The 17,440-nt window shown below is 38.1% G+C and overlaps 1 protein-coding gene across 5 annotated transcripts in view; it reads right to left on the bottom strand.

The window, feature by feature from the left end:
* TADA2A (transcriptional adaptor 2A) overlaps window positions 1-17,440 on the bottom strand; it is a 53,410-nt gene that overhangs the window by 20,792 nt on the left and 15,178 nt on the right. For 4 of the 5 annotated variants that reach the window (XM_038548045.1, XM_038548048.1, XM_038548047.1 and 1 more), the window contains 4 exons: window positions 10,150-10,241; window positions 7,959-8,116; window positions 6,442-6,530; window positions 5,146-5,218 (listed from right to left, as the gene is read on the bottom strand). In XM_038548045.1, coding sequence (XP_038403973.1) covers window positions 5,146-5,218; window positions 6,442-6,530; window positions 7,959-8,116; window positions 10,150-10,241 — 412 coding nt within the window. Of the gene's footprint in view, window positions 1-5,145; window positions 5,219-6,441; window positions 6,531-7,958; window positions 8,117-10,149; window positions 10,242-11,979; window positions 12,124-17,440 lie in introns of those variants that run through there. The other variant, XM_038548049.1, reaches the window with a different exon arrangement.

The following is a 17,440-nucleotide window of genomic DNA, read 5'->3' as shown; positions in this document are numbered from 1 at the left end:
CTCTTTATGGGTCTTATCTTATTTACCTACCCAATAACAAGAGGAATTCAACGGGGGAAAAATGTCTTGAGGAACCAGTGGAAATTATTGCTAATTCTGAAAACACATTTCTGTAATTCTTCTAAGACATTAACTTATCAGGTTGTTTGCGGAGATTTGTGTGGGAATGACTTAACACAGAAAAAAAACCTGAAGAGACTACAAAAAAAAAAATCTATAAATACTGACAACTAGTTTCACTGCTTGATCATTTCAGTAGTGAACTGTGCAACTGGCTTTAGAGAACAAAGGGAAGGAAAGGCACACACAGAAACAAATGGGAGAACTGGCATTCTCCCAGAGGAAAATGCATATTTGAAACCGTCTCTTTTCTTTATAAAGCACTCAGATTGCAGTAACTGATTATAAAATCTTAACTGCATGAATAACCCAGGGAGGACCACAGCAGGCAGAACAGAAATGAGAAGGCAGACACTGAAAGAATGAGAATCACTGGTTCACATTTTACTTAAAGTGACTGGAAGTTCCAGTAAAACGGGCAAACAAAGAACCAGAGATCATTAAAGACAAACCAAAACCACCCATAACCTATTCACTCTTGAAATCCCAGCTTTAAGGGAAGAATTGTCTCCCTGTGATTACACTGGGGACTGATAACAAAGTTTCTAAACGACTGGCCTTAAAATATTTCAAGAAGTGGGCAGAAGTCAGAGGCAGTTCCTTCCCACTGCAGTGTATTTCTAACATTGTTCAAAATAGCTGGCAACATGTCTCTGTTTTCCTAACAGAAGGCACTTACTGCTTGCTTGGCAAGAGAACCAACTCAGAGGCTTTAACTGCAGGGAAGCCAATCAAAATCTCTATTGCAACCACATAAGCACAAACCTGTGACTCAGGTATTCCCCAGAAGCAAAGCTTTTTAAAAGTCATTTTCCCCCAAAAGCTTTTGATCAAGATGTACACAATTAATTCTGTGAAGGAAGGAAGACTATGTGACCTAATGGTTAAAGTCAGCAAGTAGGAAGCCATAGTTACTTAAGTCCTTCGTGCACTTTCCTGAATGTAAAATGGGAAAATGTGGTTAAGCTATGGAAGATAACAAATATGACATCTCACAAACACACACACACACACACACACAAAAACAGCAATAAAAACGCAAGGTTGTAAAGATGATAAATATTGTTGATAAATATTAAGAACATAGACTCTGGAGATGGCTGTCACTAGCAGGTTATATGACCTTAGGCAAGCTACTTGATATTTCCATTCTTCAGTTTCCTCATCTATAAAATGGGAGATTAGGATGATGATGGTAATAATAATGCTGAATTTACAGAGTTCTATGCAGATTAAATGACATTAACTCACATGTGTGAAGGGCACAGAATGGTACCTGGCAAACATTAAAGGGCTATATGTAACAGCTATTATTACTAAATAGCATTTATGTCTAAAATGTCTTACGTATAACACCCTACATGCCTTTAAAGGGAAGGGCAAAAAAAAAAAATAAAAAATAAAAAATAAAGGGAAGGGCATTGCCAATAGGTAGCTAGGTATACATAGTGACAAGGCTGGACCTCTAATCTACTAACCATTAAATTATCTAAAGGCTGATAATATAAGCCAAAGAAGTTAAAAAAAAGAAAAGAACTAAGAGGGTGGGGGAGTATCCATGCCTGGCCAAGAAATTTTGCTGAAATTAGCTTTCCAAATAAAGGGAGAGTAAACGGCCCCAATGGGCAACTCTATGAAGTGTTGAAAACACTGACCCAACATGTAGGAAGGAGCTCATAATGCCTGTCGCTTGCCTAGGTAATAGGACAGCAATGATTAGAAGATGTTGTACTCAGGGTTTTAGAACCTGTGAAACTCTGGGAAAAGGGATTCTACAAATCTAGATGTGTTTTTCCCAAATGAAAGCACCCTAGGGAGAGATGGCCCACAGGAAAAAGGAACAACACTGTGCATCTACATCGAAGTCCCAAACATACCAGGACCCAAGAGAATGCCAAGTTGAGTCTTCTGCATCATTCTTTCTGAACCAATAATTTCTGCTTATTTCAATAAAATACATGGTGGTGTCATCTAGGGATCCCAGAACTTCCTTATTTTCTTCCTCAGGCATTGCTTCACTGGCAGTATCCTTTCCTGGCCCATTCTGAAAGCTTCTAGTATGGTTGGAATGCAATTAATTATCCCTCCATTGTGTCCCAGGTCTCTATAATGGACCATTCAAACCCATCATACTAGACAAATTCCATGAATCATAGCAAAAGTCTTTGGGTGAGGAAAAGGGGTTGATGACATCAGCCCTGGGACAGAACCTAGCCAGTTTGTTTCCTTGCAGAAGTTATATAAGTGAGGGAACATAAAAGGAATGTTATCAACTCCCAGTAATATTAAGAGTATAATGGAATGGTAATAACAGCAATCTCAACTATGTATCATCTTTCATTGGAGACATTACTGGCAGTGGACACAAAAAAACAGCAAGCAAGATTGCAGGGACTTGCCCAAGATCACCCAATGACTCAGAAGCAGGGCTAAAGTACAATCAGTGTCCCAATTTGCACAAAATATGTGCCCCTCTCTCTGTGCTAGGTGTGCTTAGAAAGGTCTTTCTCATTTCTTCCTATCTGTGGGCTCCCAGTCTCTCCCCTTCACTGAGTATCTGGGAGAATGTGCTCAGCTCAGGGGCCATACATGCACCACACTGGACAGTGGGTCAGCCACATTGGGCAGTGGGTCAGGCTGCTAGAGGAGCTAAATAAGTACTTTAGACCATAAACAAAGCATCCTCTTGTGGCGCCAGCAAGTCATCCCTTTGATCTCAAGCACTGCTAAACCGCTTTCAAATGTTAACATCTTTTAAAAAGTACCCATCTGAACATATAGTTTGCCAGTAAGACAGGGAGGAAAAAGGGAGTCAGGGCTTATTATTTATATTCTGTTAAAGCTGCATATTAGAACAGTCCGTAACTGATGCTTCGATTCTAGTTCAAAATAACTGGAATCAAGTGACTTACAAGGTGGAGAAATCGTAGGAAGAATACAAACTAAAGTATGTTACAGATTTGAAATGCTAACGGAAACAAAAATCTTTAATCAGTAGCTTCTTTCTTTTTCTTATTGCTCCTACTTACAGAAAGGACTACAAACATACCAGAAGAAACTGTAAACCTTGCTTCTATAAAGAATGAAGAGTGAAATTAAATACCAACCATTACCACAGTTTTCTCCATAATGCTGAGGCTAAAGAATAAAGATCTTGGAGAAGAAGTGATTCAGCAAAGTTTGACATAGTTGAGCCCTTATCGACATGAAAAATTCTGACTTTCAAAAGTTCGCACTTTTGAACAGTATCTAAAAGGGGGATATATATATATATATATATATATATGTACAGCTACTTTTTTTGCGTTCTGAATAAGAAAGATACGAGTCAGGAAACAATACCATTTAAAAAAAAAAAAAAAACCATTTTAATCAAAGCTGGTGTGTATGACAAATACTGAATGGCAATCCATCCGTACACTGCAGTCAAGGAACCACCTCCAGAGAGGAGAAAGGCCATCACGTGGGTTACTGGGCTTGAAAAGAAGAGACTGATGTGGAAGACTGAACAAACACAGTGTGTCTAGTGAATGCTCAAGCAGTTTGCTGTCAAGCTTTCCTCTTTTAGTTCCATCTGCGTCACTTCCACTTTCCTTAAAGTTGTGTGGGAGAAAATGGGAGGAATGAAATTTTGCAAAGAAAATGGCTCAAGAAATATGTAGATAGAAAATCCTGAAGGTAAAATTTTTATGAGAACTCTTTCTTGGTCCCAGATCTGGTGTTAACAAATACCTAAATAGCTCTTCTGTGGAAAAGAAGAATCAAGTTCCCTTTCTAGTGACAGTGAACCAGTTAATGCAATATGAAAACTTGATTTACAGTTCAACAAGGACTCTACTTGCCTTTCCCACCTCGGATATAGATTTAAGATAAACAATGAAGATACTGTTTGGGAAATACAGAATCCAAGGAGGCATTATTCACCCATTGTATCACATTCAATTCTGGACTAAAATGGAAGAATATTGGGGATTATTTTAAATATGTAGTTCAATGTAAGTAGAAAGAGGAGGAAAAAAGAGATTTAATTAAAGTCTCTTTCTTTAAGAGCCCTGTTGGCATTAACTACTTACATTATAACACTAGAATGGACATAAATCTTAGATAAAAATTCAAAAGTGCTAAAAATCCAATAGTTCTGAGAAAAAAAGGAATTCCCAATCTTGGTCTAAAAACCCTTGAAGAACTTCCATTCTTTTTTTCTGCTATGGGAAATTTGGAGTAACAGATTATAGTGAATATCTAGTATCTTTTTTTTTTTTTAAGATTTTATTTATTTATTCACCAGAGACGCAGAGAGAGAGAGAGGCAGAGACACAGGCAGAGAGAGGAGAAGCAGGTTCCATGCAGGGAGCCTGATGTGGCACTCAATCACGGGACTTGAGGCTCATGCCCCGAGCCAAAGGCAGACATTCAACCACTGAGCTACACAGGCATCCCAGAGAACATCTAGTATCATCAGTTGGTACTGAAGTCCCAAGGTGTTTACACTGATTCCCTTCTTTCTACAGAAGCAGTGAAGGTCATTCAATGAACTACCTCAGTGTAGTTCAAAAGAAAGATCACATAGTCCAAGACCAGCATACCAACTACCATTACATGATCCACATTCTCATCCTCATCACAAATGATCTTTTTCAGGGCACCTGGGTGGCTTAGTCAGTTAAGCATCTGACTTCAGCTCAGGTCATGATCTCAGGGTCCTGGGATAGAGTCCCACATTGGTTTCCCTGCTCCTCGGGAAGCCTGCCTCTCCCTCTGCCTCCTCCCCCCCGCCCCTTATTCTCTCTCGGATAAATAAAAAATCTTAAAAAAAAAAAAAAAAAAAAAAAACAAAACATAAAACAACAAATGATCTTTTTCACTGTGGTCAAAACACAACAGGGTAAATTCAGCAACTTACCTACCAGGTTTTGAGTCCCATAGGAGCAGGGAACATGTTTTATTCATTCTTATATTCCTAATACTCAACAGTGTCACCACATACTTTGTAAACAATAAAAACGTGCTGAAATAAAATGTTACCATGTAAAATGTCCGAGTCATCTTCAACAAAATCGATGTCTCTCAAGTCCCATTCTGCATAATTGTCAAACTCCTGTTTGGGGAAAAAAATTCCCACCCCAAACTCATCAGCTTTGAGTAATGCCTTCACAGTAGTCATGCTTTAGAAGTAAAGAGAAAACACACAAACATTTGTTAAAAAGTACTGAATGGAGTACATGGTCAGTATACTACTACAAGAAATAAGAAGCCATGGGAAAAATCTCGAGAGGCTTTCAGGCAGTAGAGACAGCAAAAATATGAGAAAGTTATGAGTCCAGAAATAAAGCCAAACCTAGTGTTCTAACAATTAAAAGTAATCTGTTCATAAAATCCAAACTGAAAAATCTAACTCTGACTAGGCCACTGAGTATTTAGATAAGAACATTGTCTACATTAACTCGTTTACCTTTTTACTACCTTTTGAGGGCTCTATTTATTTGATATTTATTTGATTTTGCTTATATAGATCAATGAGTAGATTTGTTCATATTCTACTCAATGAGTATAATTTGTAGAGCTGCTGTAGAAGCAGCTCTATGATATCAGCTGCCATGAACAAAATGCTGACGTCCCCGTGGCTAACAAAATTATTTGTAGTTTGCTAAACTTTCAAATTGCCTCCAAGAAAGTTGTAATTATGGATCAGATGATAAATTAAGAGACTTGTAATTACTTTCACATGGCTTTTAATTCCATGGATGAAAAAGGAACATACAGTTTTCATATAGATTCATCATTCTTTATATACTTGTGAATACAGAACAGGGGCCAGCAAACTGTAGCCTATGGACCAAATTCAGCCTACTGCCTGTTTTTGTAAATAAGGTTTTATTGGAGCACAGGCATGTTCATTTGCTTACATATTATTTATGCTGCTTTTGCAAAATAATGGCAAAGTTTAGGTGCAACAGAGAATTTATGGTCTACAAAAAATATTTTCTATCTGGTCCTTAAAGGAAAAAAGTTTGCCAATCCCCGATACTGTACAACTTTGAAACCCCCTAAAGGTGGAATGAGAACCAGACTATAAAAACCCCATATCTATTGAAGTGAGAGCCAACATCTCTGCAACTCAAGAAATAGGTTCTTGGTCTGAAGAACTTTTACATTTTATATACAAAAATGTTATGAATGAGAAAAGGTACTCAAATGGAAGAAAATGTGGCTGCCTAAGGCCCTACAAATTACAGTGCTTCGAAAGTCTCTTTTTCGTGGTATAAAACCTATAGGTAAGAAATATAAGCCTCATGTGAAACAAAAGGAAGTTTCTCCTACCTCAATGAAATCTGCTCGAGCTGGCATGTATCCTGCCATGTCCCGAGAAAGCAAGGAGTCAAAGGTAGGTCGGGGAGGATCATCTGTAGCTGGAAGAAGTTAGGTTCTTATTACTTAATAAAATATTGGCATGAAAAAGTGACAGAGTAATAGTCCTCCTCATTTACATACTGAAAATTTTTTTTGGAAAAAAACAGGGTCTGAGAGAATAAGTAAAATTTAAAAACGTTTTATAAAGGGAAGAGTGAAAAAGATAAGGTATTATGGAAACAGATTGACTTCTTAAAAAGGAAACTAAGACTTAGGGAATTCTCTAAATAAAATGGGGAAATTCCTCCTGATTTGTGCTTTCTTAACATAAGAGAAAACCAAGGATCTTTTCTTCAATATTACAGAACATAAGTATTTACCCTATCTGCTTCAGCTCCCTTACCCCTTAGGAGCAATTTCAATTTACAAATCTCACCCAACTGAAAAGCAAAAAAACCCCCAGAGGATTTGGAAGTTAGCTGGAATTGGGTCCCAGCTCTAATAGCGTCTAGTCCCATGAGGCACAAATTATTTAACCTTTCTGAGTCTGTTTCCTCACATATAAAGCACTTGCTCTGCCTATCTCACTGGGTTGCTCTGAGGAACAAATGATCTAATAGATTTGAAAACAAAATGTTAACATCCAACGTGTTTTCCAAATAGGTATCATCAGGCTTTGAGTTAGTCAGCTATGAAACTTCTACAGAGTCTGATGAAAGGGGTGGGAGGGGAAGGTGGTGGTGGTGAGGAAAACATTCATATTTCATTATTTGTGCTCTGGGAGTCATTCAGCAAAGATGCCCATTTATAATTCATCATGGTTTTAGTTACGTTTTGTTAGAAGACCCATTTAGTCACATGAGATTAAAAAAAAAAGTTCGCTATTACTAACACAACTAAGTGAACTACAATAACAAATTGCTTCTTGGACTTAACACTGGAATGATTGATAATAACGAATCAAGGGAAGCCTGGATGGCTCAGTGGCTGAGCTCTGCTTTCAGCTCAGAGCCTGATCGTGGGGTTTGGGGATCAAGTCCCACATCGGGCTCCCTAAGGGGAGCCTGCTTCTCTCTCTGCCTATGTCTCTCCCTCTCTGTCTCTGATGAATAAATAAAATCTTAAAAAAAAAAAAATTAATCAAATACCGGACTCTCTTAGGGAACTAATATCTATAGTCGTAAACCATCCAAAGCATGGAAGGTTGATTCATTTTGGACATCTTATTTGCAGAAGCATTAAAGTCAACTGATATGTTCATAAGCCTCAGAGTGGGTGGGACTACACACCATTTCTGGAAACTGGGATTTCTGGCATAGAACTCTGACCCCTCCTACTCCCATTACAGCCCTGACTCTCAGTAACTGCCAGGCCAACTCCTCCCATCTTCCATAAGCTCTTTAGCTGCCAAACTGCTGTTTATCTGCTACTGCAACAGGGACCAAGGATGAGCTAAGTATCTCTTACCAACAGACGGAGGTACTTACACTGAAATGGAATGGCTGTGTCAGCAGTTTTTGCCTCCTCTGCTTGCTTCAGGTTCAGCAGGGTAGATGCAAACAGAGGGTTATTGATGAAATGCTTCATATAGTGCTTCTCACACTCTTCCTTGGTCTTGGTGCACATCTGATTGGCTACATCCTGCCTAGAGGATTGTGAAGAAAAGAGAGCTTTCACTATTTATATACAATGCTCAAAGCATGGTTTGTTCTTTCCGTATTTTGAGTCCCACCTATATAAATGTTTGGAATTTGATACCTCTAAAGCAGCTGGAGATATCAGCTGAACAATGAGAGAAATATAAGCCTGATATTGGTGTAATCTGATGTGCCAAATTCTGCTCTTCCAATATATAGAAACAATATCTGAAAAGTGCGTTCCTTCCCACCAAAAGAAAAGAAGACTAGAAAATTTGTAAATTTCTGTGTAAGCTAAGCCTCAGGAAAGGAATTGCTATAATAAGCCACTTCAGAACACTCAAAATCTACATAAGTACAGTTTTATATTTGCAAAGCATTTTATAGTTTACAAAACATTTCACATCAACAAACATTTCTTTACTAGAGTGCCTTTGATAGGCCAAGCAGTAAGCAACACTCACAACATATTTTAAGTTAATCCTAGTATTATCCATGTAGTGTTGAGTACTTACTACCTCAACTCCACAGATGAAAAAAAACGACCCAAAGAAATTAAGAAACTTGCTTAAGAAAATAAAACACGTAAGTTTGCAAAAAGCCAGAATTTGTACCTCAGACCTCGGACTCCTAAACCTAGATAACAGAGAAGTAGAGGTAAAAGTTCTCCAAGTTCCCTCTTGACCTGTCTCTTTAGTACTTAATCTTTTCCTTCTAGACTAAAAGCTTCTCAAGTGCAAGATACATGTCATAATTTTTAGCTCTACCACCCTCACCATCAAGTTTAGTGCCTTACCCTCAGCTGAGACAGACAAGTCTTTTTTTGTGGTTTTTACCAGGGCAAGAGGGGAACAGGGAGGATTAGTCTATTGTAGAACATTAGAATGGCAAGCAAAAAATGAAAAACTATGCCTAAAATGATTAGCAAGCTCATGAGTGATCATTTTTTCTATCTTCTTTGGTATTCCCCATAGTACACAATATTTTATGATGCTTACTAAATGCTGAATAAATATAAGCAAAATGTGAACTGAACTCAAATTTCCTTCTTCAGGGCCCTTCACAATGGAGGCAGCACAGTATATTCTATTATTATTAGGACAGATTACTTATACTAGGAAGGTCAGGATAGGGAGGATCTAGTTAGGAATCCTTTACTAATAAGCTATAGGATCATGAGAAATTATCTTAACTCCCTAAGCTTCAGATTCTTCATGAGCAAAATACTATTTAAAAATGCCCCTGACCCTGCTATTATACAAAATGAAATCATCAGTGTGAAAGTATTCCCAAAAGGTAAAAGTGAAAGTGATACTATTATTAAATAGCATTGCTTCCTAGGGCAACAGCAATAAGTGCTGTTCAGTTCTGCCAGGCTTGGATTTATCTGCAAGCTAAAAACAGGGAATGTGCATAAGAGGTCTCCTAAACTCCAGCCTTTTTTTTTTAAAGACTTTATTTATTTATTCATAGAGACACAGAGTGAGAGAAAGAAAGAGAGAGAGGCAGAGACACAGGCAGAGAGAGAGGCAGGCACCATGCAAAGAACCTGACAGGGGACTCGATCCCGGGTCTCCAGGATCACGCCCTGGGCTGCAGGCGGCGCTAAACCGCTGCGCCACCGGGGCTGCCCCCAAACTCCAGTCTTAAGTAAGCTATGACCATCTACCTAAAGTTTGACTCACTTAAATGATGAGGGTATCTACAGTCAAGAAAAATTCCTAAAATCAGAAAGAAGCAATAACTAATAAGTCTGAACTCCCCCAGTCTTCAAAAAGAAATAACCAACCTTCCCTGTGTTGATATATCCAAAGCAGCCTTTTAGAGCTGCCCAGTCATGGACAGCTAAACATACCACATTCTGTGAAGCATTTCAGTCATGAAAAGTAACATGCGGCATGGAAGAGGAGTTATCACTAAGTCATGGGACAACAGAAAAGTAACATATGGCTCCCAAATTCCTCTTTCAGAGGCTCCTTTCAGCAGCACCTTCTTCTCTGAGCCTACTAGGGCAGGACTACCCTTAACGCCAAGCTCTTACCAATTTCCAAAGCCACAGTCCATCACAGCTTCTAACAGGGCCATTTCTTCTTGAGCAGTCCAGCTTGGGTCAAGAACAGGAAAATCTGAGGTCTAAGGAGGAAACAGTTTTGCCTAAGAACAGATACAGAAATGGAACCCAGCAACCTGAGATGTAATGCTAATTCACACTCAAATGACTGTCACTCTCATGGTTTTGACCGGTTATCTAAAGTACATTCTAATAAGAATTGTCCATTTCTCCCACCTCTATTTCCATCATTAACTATAAGTCTCCAGTAAACTTTATCACTCATAAATGCCATGTAACTCATGTAGAGACATATATTTTTATTTTAAATAGTAAGTATGTATGTATGTATGTATTTAGAGTAAGCAGAGGGAATGGCAGAGGGAGAGGAAGAGAGAGAATCTCAGGCAGACTCCATGCCCAGCATGGAGCCCAACATGGGGCTTGATCTCACGACCCTGAGATAATGACTTAACCTGAAATTTAAGAGTCGGATGCTTAACTGATTGAGCCACCGAGGCACCACAATATTTTTAAACTTAGCACAAAGATAAATATAAATATTATGCTATGTTCCCACTTAGATAAGAAAGAAGTCAATACAAACAAGTGTATGTTTATATTTTTTTAAATGGAAGAACAAACCATATATTTAAAAAAAAGGTTACCTATGGGAAGGAGAGGGAGAAAACAGAGTGGAAAGGACAGAGATAGAAGCTAAACCTCTCTGAATATTCCTTGTTTTGTAGATCTGACTTTTTCTTTTTCTTTTTTTTAAATATTTTATTTATTTATTTATGAGAGACACACAGACATAGGCAGAGGAAGAAGCAGGCTCCTTCCAGGGAGCCTGATGCGGGACTTGATCCCCGGACTCCGGGATCACACTCTGAGGCGAAGGCAGATGCTTAACTGCTGAGCCATCCAGGCATCCCTGTAGATCTGACTTTAAGTACAAATATTGTATATTAACTACTAAATTTAAAATCCTAAGAATCAAAAGCAAAATGTAATAAATCTATGGATTAATTTTAAGGCATAATCATAGAAATCATAAGTATTCCACATACTTTAAAACACAGAGATTTTATTATATATCTCTAGTAGGATACACCTTAGAACTAAAAAGAACTACCAAAAAAAAAATCTTACACTATTTTCAGGAGTGCTGATATAGTTACTCTGAGGTTACTATATGCAGATATGTTATGAAATAAAGCAAGTAATTGTGCAGGAATCACTGGGCAGTAGGATTTCTGGCTTGGGGTTTAGAAAGACATAGATATAAGATCTATGACTATGTAAAAACTTTGTATAGTCTTATATTTGAGTTGAAAGTTTTAGTATGAATTTATGATGTATTTTGTCTCAAAAGAATAATTTCCTAACACTGTTTGATGAAAAAAATCTGGAAACAATGACCAACCCAGTAACAATGAACACTTCTAATTCTCAGTATGCAGCCACTAAATACTATTTCCCACAAAAGAAAACAGGGCTCTTTGAAGAAAGACATGATTCTAAGTTTGAGTCAGAAAATGTACCAGATGAAACTAAAACATTTTCTCATAATGGAAAGCAGAGGCTCTCAAAGCCCTTAAGGGTCATGTCAAAAGGATTTAGAAGCCAAATTGTAGAGGCTTCCATGAACCAAAGATGGAACATTTTAAGCATTAACAAGGATAATAACTGCAAAGGACTGAAATACATAAAATCTTCTAAATATCTACAGGATGCCTGAGAATCAACTCATATTTTCAAAACTGGTAAATAAAGGGAAATAATCAGGTGTATATCCTGCCTTTCCTGTATAAACTTTACCTCAGGTGATCACGGTGATATTTCTTTTTATAGAATTCTTTTAATTCATATAAAACGAGTGCTGGGAGGGGCGGGAACCTGGGCGACTCAATTGGTTAAGTGTCTGTCTTCAGCTCAGGTCCTGATATCAGGGTCCTGCTCATCAGGGAGCCTGCTTTTCCCTCTCCCTCTGCTTGTGTGCTCTCTGTCAAATAAAAAAATAAAATCTTAAAAAAAAAAAAAAAGAAATAAAAGAAAGAATGAGGAAATGGGGAGAGGGAGAGGAGAACACCCACAGAACACACATAAAAAGCAACCAACTGAAATGTATGGACCTCATTTGTATCCCAACTAAAACATATTGTAAAAGTTAAAAAAATTATGATACCATTACACACTCGGAAAACCCACTAGAACAGCTATAATGAAGAAATCAACAATATCAAAAGTTTGCAAGCATGTGGAACAACTGGAACTTTCATTCATTGCTGGCAGAGATTTAAAATACTATAACCACTTATGAAACTTTTTGACAGTTTCTTAGAAGTTAAATATGTATAATCATTTATTCTATAACCTAGCAATTCCACTCCTAAATATTTATCCAAGGAGGACAAAAAAGTATATCCACAGAAAGCCTTATAAAGGAATGTTCTTAACAGCTTTATTCATAATAGCCAAAAACTAGGCAAAGCCCTAGTGTCCATCAACAGGATAATGTGTCTTATTCATACCACAGAGTATTATTCAGTAACAAAAAGGAATTAACTATTATACATAACATGAATAAATCTCAAAAATATGCTGAAAGAAACCAGAAACAAGAGTACATACACTATGAATCCACTTATATGCAATTCTAAAATACACAAAACTGATCTATGGTGATAAAAATCAGAACAGTAATTATTTTCAGAGGTATAGAAGGGAGTAGAGATATTTTTAAAGAGCTTTTATGACATGACTGGAGAATAATGAAAAGTGACTTGAATTACTTTTAAATTTTAGAGAGATCTAGTAAAACATTTATAGATGAAATGATTGATATAATGTCTGGGGGATTTGCTTCAAAATAATCTGGAGAAGTGGGGATTTAAACAAGATAGGCTATGAGTTGATAATTTTAAGAACTAGTAACAAGTAGGGGATCCTGGGTGGCTCAGCGGTTTAGCACCGCCTTCAACCCAGGGTGTGATCCTGGAGATCCAGGATCGAGTCCCACATCATGCTCCTGCATGGAGCCTGCTTCTCCTTCTGCCTGTGTCTCTACCTTTCTCTCTCTGTCTCTCTCATGAATAAAGAAATAAAATATTTATTTTTTTAATATAAATTTTATTCATTTATTCATTAGAGACACAGAGACATAGGCAGAGGGAGAAGCAGGCTCCATGCAAGGAGCCCGATGTAAGACTCAATCCCCACCCAGGCACCAAACCGCTGAGCCACCCAGTGATCCCCAAGAAATAAAATCTTAAAACAACAACAACAACAACAACAAAGAACTAGTAACAAGTATATGGGAATTTATTACACTGTAAAATACGTGATACATGATAGCCCCCCCCCCGCCCCATTAACTTCTAGAATTCACATCTGGTATAGTCCCTTCCCATTTAATATGGACTGGACCCGTGACTTGAGTAAGGCCTGGCAGCTTCCATTTTTGTGATTTGGGGAACTCGCCCAATGTGGTACAACTGCTTCCTTGGGTATTATGCTGAGTGAAGTAAGTCAATCGGAGAAGGACATGCATTATATGGTCTCATTCATTTGGGGAATATAAAAAATAGTGAAAGGGAATAAAGGGGAAAGGAGAGAAAATGAGTGGGAAATATCAGTGAGGGTGACAGAACATGAGAGACAATAAAGGGGAAAGGAGAGAAAATGAGTGGGAAATATCAGTGAGGGTGATAGAACAAGAAGACACCTAACTCTGGGAAATGAACAAGGGGTGGTAGAAAGGGAGGTGGGCGGGGTTAGGGTGACTGGGTGCCGGGCACTTGATGGGATGAGCACTGGGTGTTATGCTATATGTTGCCATATAGAACTCCAATAAAAAAATATATAAAAAGAAAGAAGAAAGGAAGGAAGGAAGGAAGGAAGGAAGGAAGGAAGGAAGGAAGGAAGGAAGGAAGGAAGGAAAAAGAAAAGAAAAGAAAGAAAAGAAAAGAAAAGAAGAAAAGAAAAGAAAAGAAAGAAAAAGAAAAGAAACACCCTCCTTGCTTCCAGACCATGTGGACAGCCTTACGGAGATGGAGGGGCCCTAAGGCTACCTGGAGAAGAACCAGACAGTTAAAATGTTCCAGCTGGGGGTGCCTGGGTGGCTAAGTTGTTTAAGTGGCCAATTCCTGGTTTTAGCTCAGGTCACCATCTCAGGGTCATTAGATTAAGTCTCACATTGGGCTCGGAGCTCAGCTCAGAATCTGCTTTAGATACTCTCTCCCTCTGCCTCCAGCTCTCAGACTATCTCTCAAATAAATAAAATCTTAAAAGAAAAAAAAAGTTAGGGATCCCTGGGTGGCTCAGTGGTTTAGAGCCTGCCTTTGGCCCAGGGCGTGATCCTGGGGTCCTGGGATCAAGTCCCGCATCAGGCTCCCTGCATAGAGCCTGCTTCTCCCTCTGTCTGTATCTCTGCCTCTCTCTCTCTCTCATGAATAAATAAAAATCTTTAAATAAATAAATAAATAAATAAATAAATAAATAAAGAAAGAAAGAAAGAAAGAAAGAAAGAAAGAAAGAAAGAAAGAAAGAAAGAAAGAAAGTTCCAGCTGTTGGGATCCCTAGGTGGCGCAGCGGTTTGGCGCCTGCCTTCGGCCTAGGGCGCGATCCTGGAGACCCGAGATCGAATCCCACATCGGGCTCCCAGTGCATGGAGCCTGCTTCTCCCTCTGCCTGTGTCTCTGCCTCTCTCTCTCTCTCTGTGACTATCATAAATAAAAAAAAAAAAAAAAAAAAAAAAAAAAGTAAAAGCAATCTACTTTCCTTTAAAAAAAAAAAAAAAAAAAAAGTTCCAGCTGTCTCCCAACCAATTCAAACCATTCTGAGATACCAGAAGTGTGTGAAAAAAAGCACTGTGGACTTCTAGCCTTAGCACATCATGTGGAACTGAAAAATCACCCTCACTGCAGCCAATCTGAATTCCTGACCTGCAAAACTATGGGAGACAATAAAATAGTTATTTTAAGCCACAAAATTTTGAAGTAGCTATTAGGTAGCAACAGGTAACTGAAACATCATTCTATTTTAGTGTATACACAAAATTTTGTTTTTTGAAATGTTCTAGAAGTTATTTTTAAAAGGTGACATGAAAGGTCCTCAAATTACAAAGGTATTGCATTTAGAAATTGTTATACCTTTTGTGATGACAAAAAAAACTCCATGATTTATGAAATTACAATGCTAATAAGCAACATATTTTTATCTGAGCACATAGTATGAACATGCCCAGCACATGAGGTACCATGAAATCCAAAAAAAAAAAAGTCTATATCATATATTCAGTCTATGTCTATATTCGTACTAATAAATCTGGCAAATAACATAAATACATATAAATATGAAAACTCATAGTTGAAGAGCCCATGTTATTTCTAGAACTGTACTTTAGGAAATTAGTCTTCATCAACTTTATTGTGAGGTAAGACTTTCTACATCAAAAAATAAATGGGCACAAGGGAGTTTCCCTTAAAGTTCTATCAGTGTTATTCAATTCCTGTACCCAATCTCAGCCTTACTAACCAAAACCTCTAAGAGTAGGGCCTAGGAAATCTATAATTTTAAGAAGCTCCCAGATGATTCTTCGGCACTAGAGTTTAAGATCACTGGTATAAAGGGTGTGGCAGAAAGAGGTGCTTTGACTTGTTCAAGGTTCTAAGAATTATAAGACAAAAATAGGCATAGAACTCAGAAATCTTGATTAATGCACCACCCACCACAGCATGAGTAACTTCCAAAAATACAGCACTGTGAGATGACAAAAGTACTAAAAACCATTTAAAGTTTTCCGTGGCTTCATATGCAAAAAAGAAAAAAAAAAAAAAAAGAAAAAAAACCCCCCAAAACCACCAAAAAAACCCCAAAACAAAAAAACTAAAGTTTTTAGTGGCTTCATTGTGTAGAAGGCAAAATTTGGTCATCATTCCTACAGAAGGAAAGAGACTTCTTTTCCTTATCTGGGAATAGAAAAGATTGGCAGGAAAAAAAGGACTATTAGTAACCTCCAAAAACTCCCCAAAGTAAAGGACAGATTTCTGAAATGTGTTTGTATGGGTGTTGAATATGTGAGAAAAGGATGATGTAATCAGAAGACTTAATTGGCCTTGGAGTGAAACTTAGTGCCTTCAGCATTATGTGGAAGGCACGATGCCCAGAAAAGCTAGAGAGTGCGTGCTCAGTTTTCCTACAGTGGATGACCATCAATCTACCCAGCCTATACTGGATTATCCTGTAAGGAACTGTGAAAGCAATTCAAATGAAAAAGTTTGTGTTCTGGTTCTAGGCCTTTTTGTGTGAATTTGGGAAGAAAAAACCAGTTTTCTCAAGATCTGATACACTGGTGAAATGAACTCAAAGTCATAGATACTTTGACCACATCTTCCCAACTGTTCCTTCATCTTGCAATTGACAAAAGAGAAATAAGAATTATTCATACGAAAAGATGTTTCACATCATATCTTATCAAAAAATGTTAATTAAAACAGAGTTGCCACTATATCCCTATTAGAATGGCCAAAATGAAAAATACTGGTATCGAATGCTGGTGAAGGTGTAGAGCAATAGGAACTCTCACTTGTTGCTAATGGGAATGCAAAATGGTACAGCCACTTTGGAAGACAAATTTGGCAGTTTCTTGCAGACCTAACAACTCCTACCTTGTGATCCAGCAGTTGCACTCCTTGTTATTTACCCAAAAGAGCTGAAAACTTATGTCCACACAAAAACCTGTACATGGAAGTTTATAAGTTTTTTAAAATTTTATTTTATTTTTAAAATTTATTTCAGAGAGAGAGAGAGAGAGAGAGAGCGCGCACCAGAGCAGGAGGAGGGAAAAGCAGACTCCCTGCTAAGCAATGAGCCTGATGAACGGCTAGATCCCAGGACCTGGAGATCATGACCTGAGCCAAAAGTAGACACTTAACCGACTGAGCCACCCAGGTACTCCAACAGCATTTTTTTTTAAAGATTTTATTTCAGGGATCCCTGGGTGGCGCAGCGGTTTGGCGCCTGCCTTTGGCCTAGGGCGTGATCCTGGAGACCCAGGATCGAATCCCACGTTGGGCTCCTGGTGCATGGAGCCTGCTTCTCCCTCTGCCTGTGTCTCTGCCTCTCTCTCTCTCTCTCTCTCTCTCTCTCTGTGACTATCATAAATAAATAAAAAATTAAAAAAAAAAAAAAAAAAGATTTTATTTCAGAGAGTGAGCGAGCGAGCGAGCAAAAGGAGCAGGGGGAATGGCAGAGGGAGAAGTAGATTCCCCAATGAGCA

Source organism: Canis lupus, chromosome 9 (assembly GCF_011100685.1).
Source record: "Canis lupus familiaris isolate Mischka breed German Shepherd chromosome 9, alternate assembly UU_Cfam_GSD_1.0, whole genome shotgun sequence".
Taxonomy (NCBI): domain Eukaryota; kingdom Metazoa; phylum Chordata; class Mammalia; order Carnivora; family Canidae; genus Canis; species Canis lupus.
This window is presented reverse-complemented; position numbering and strand designations above follow the sequence as displayed.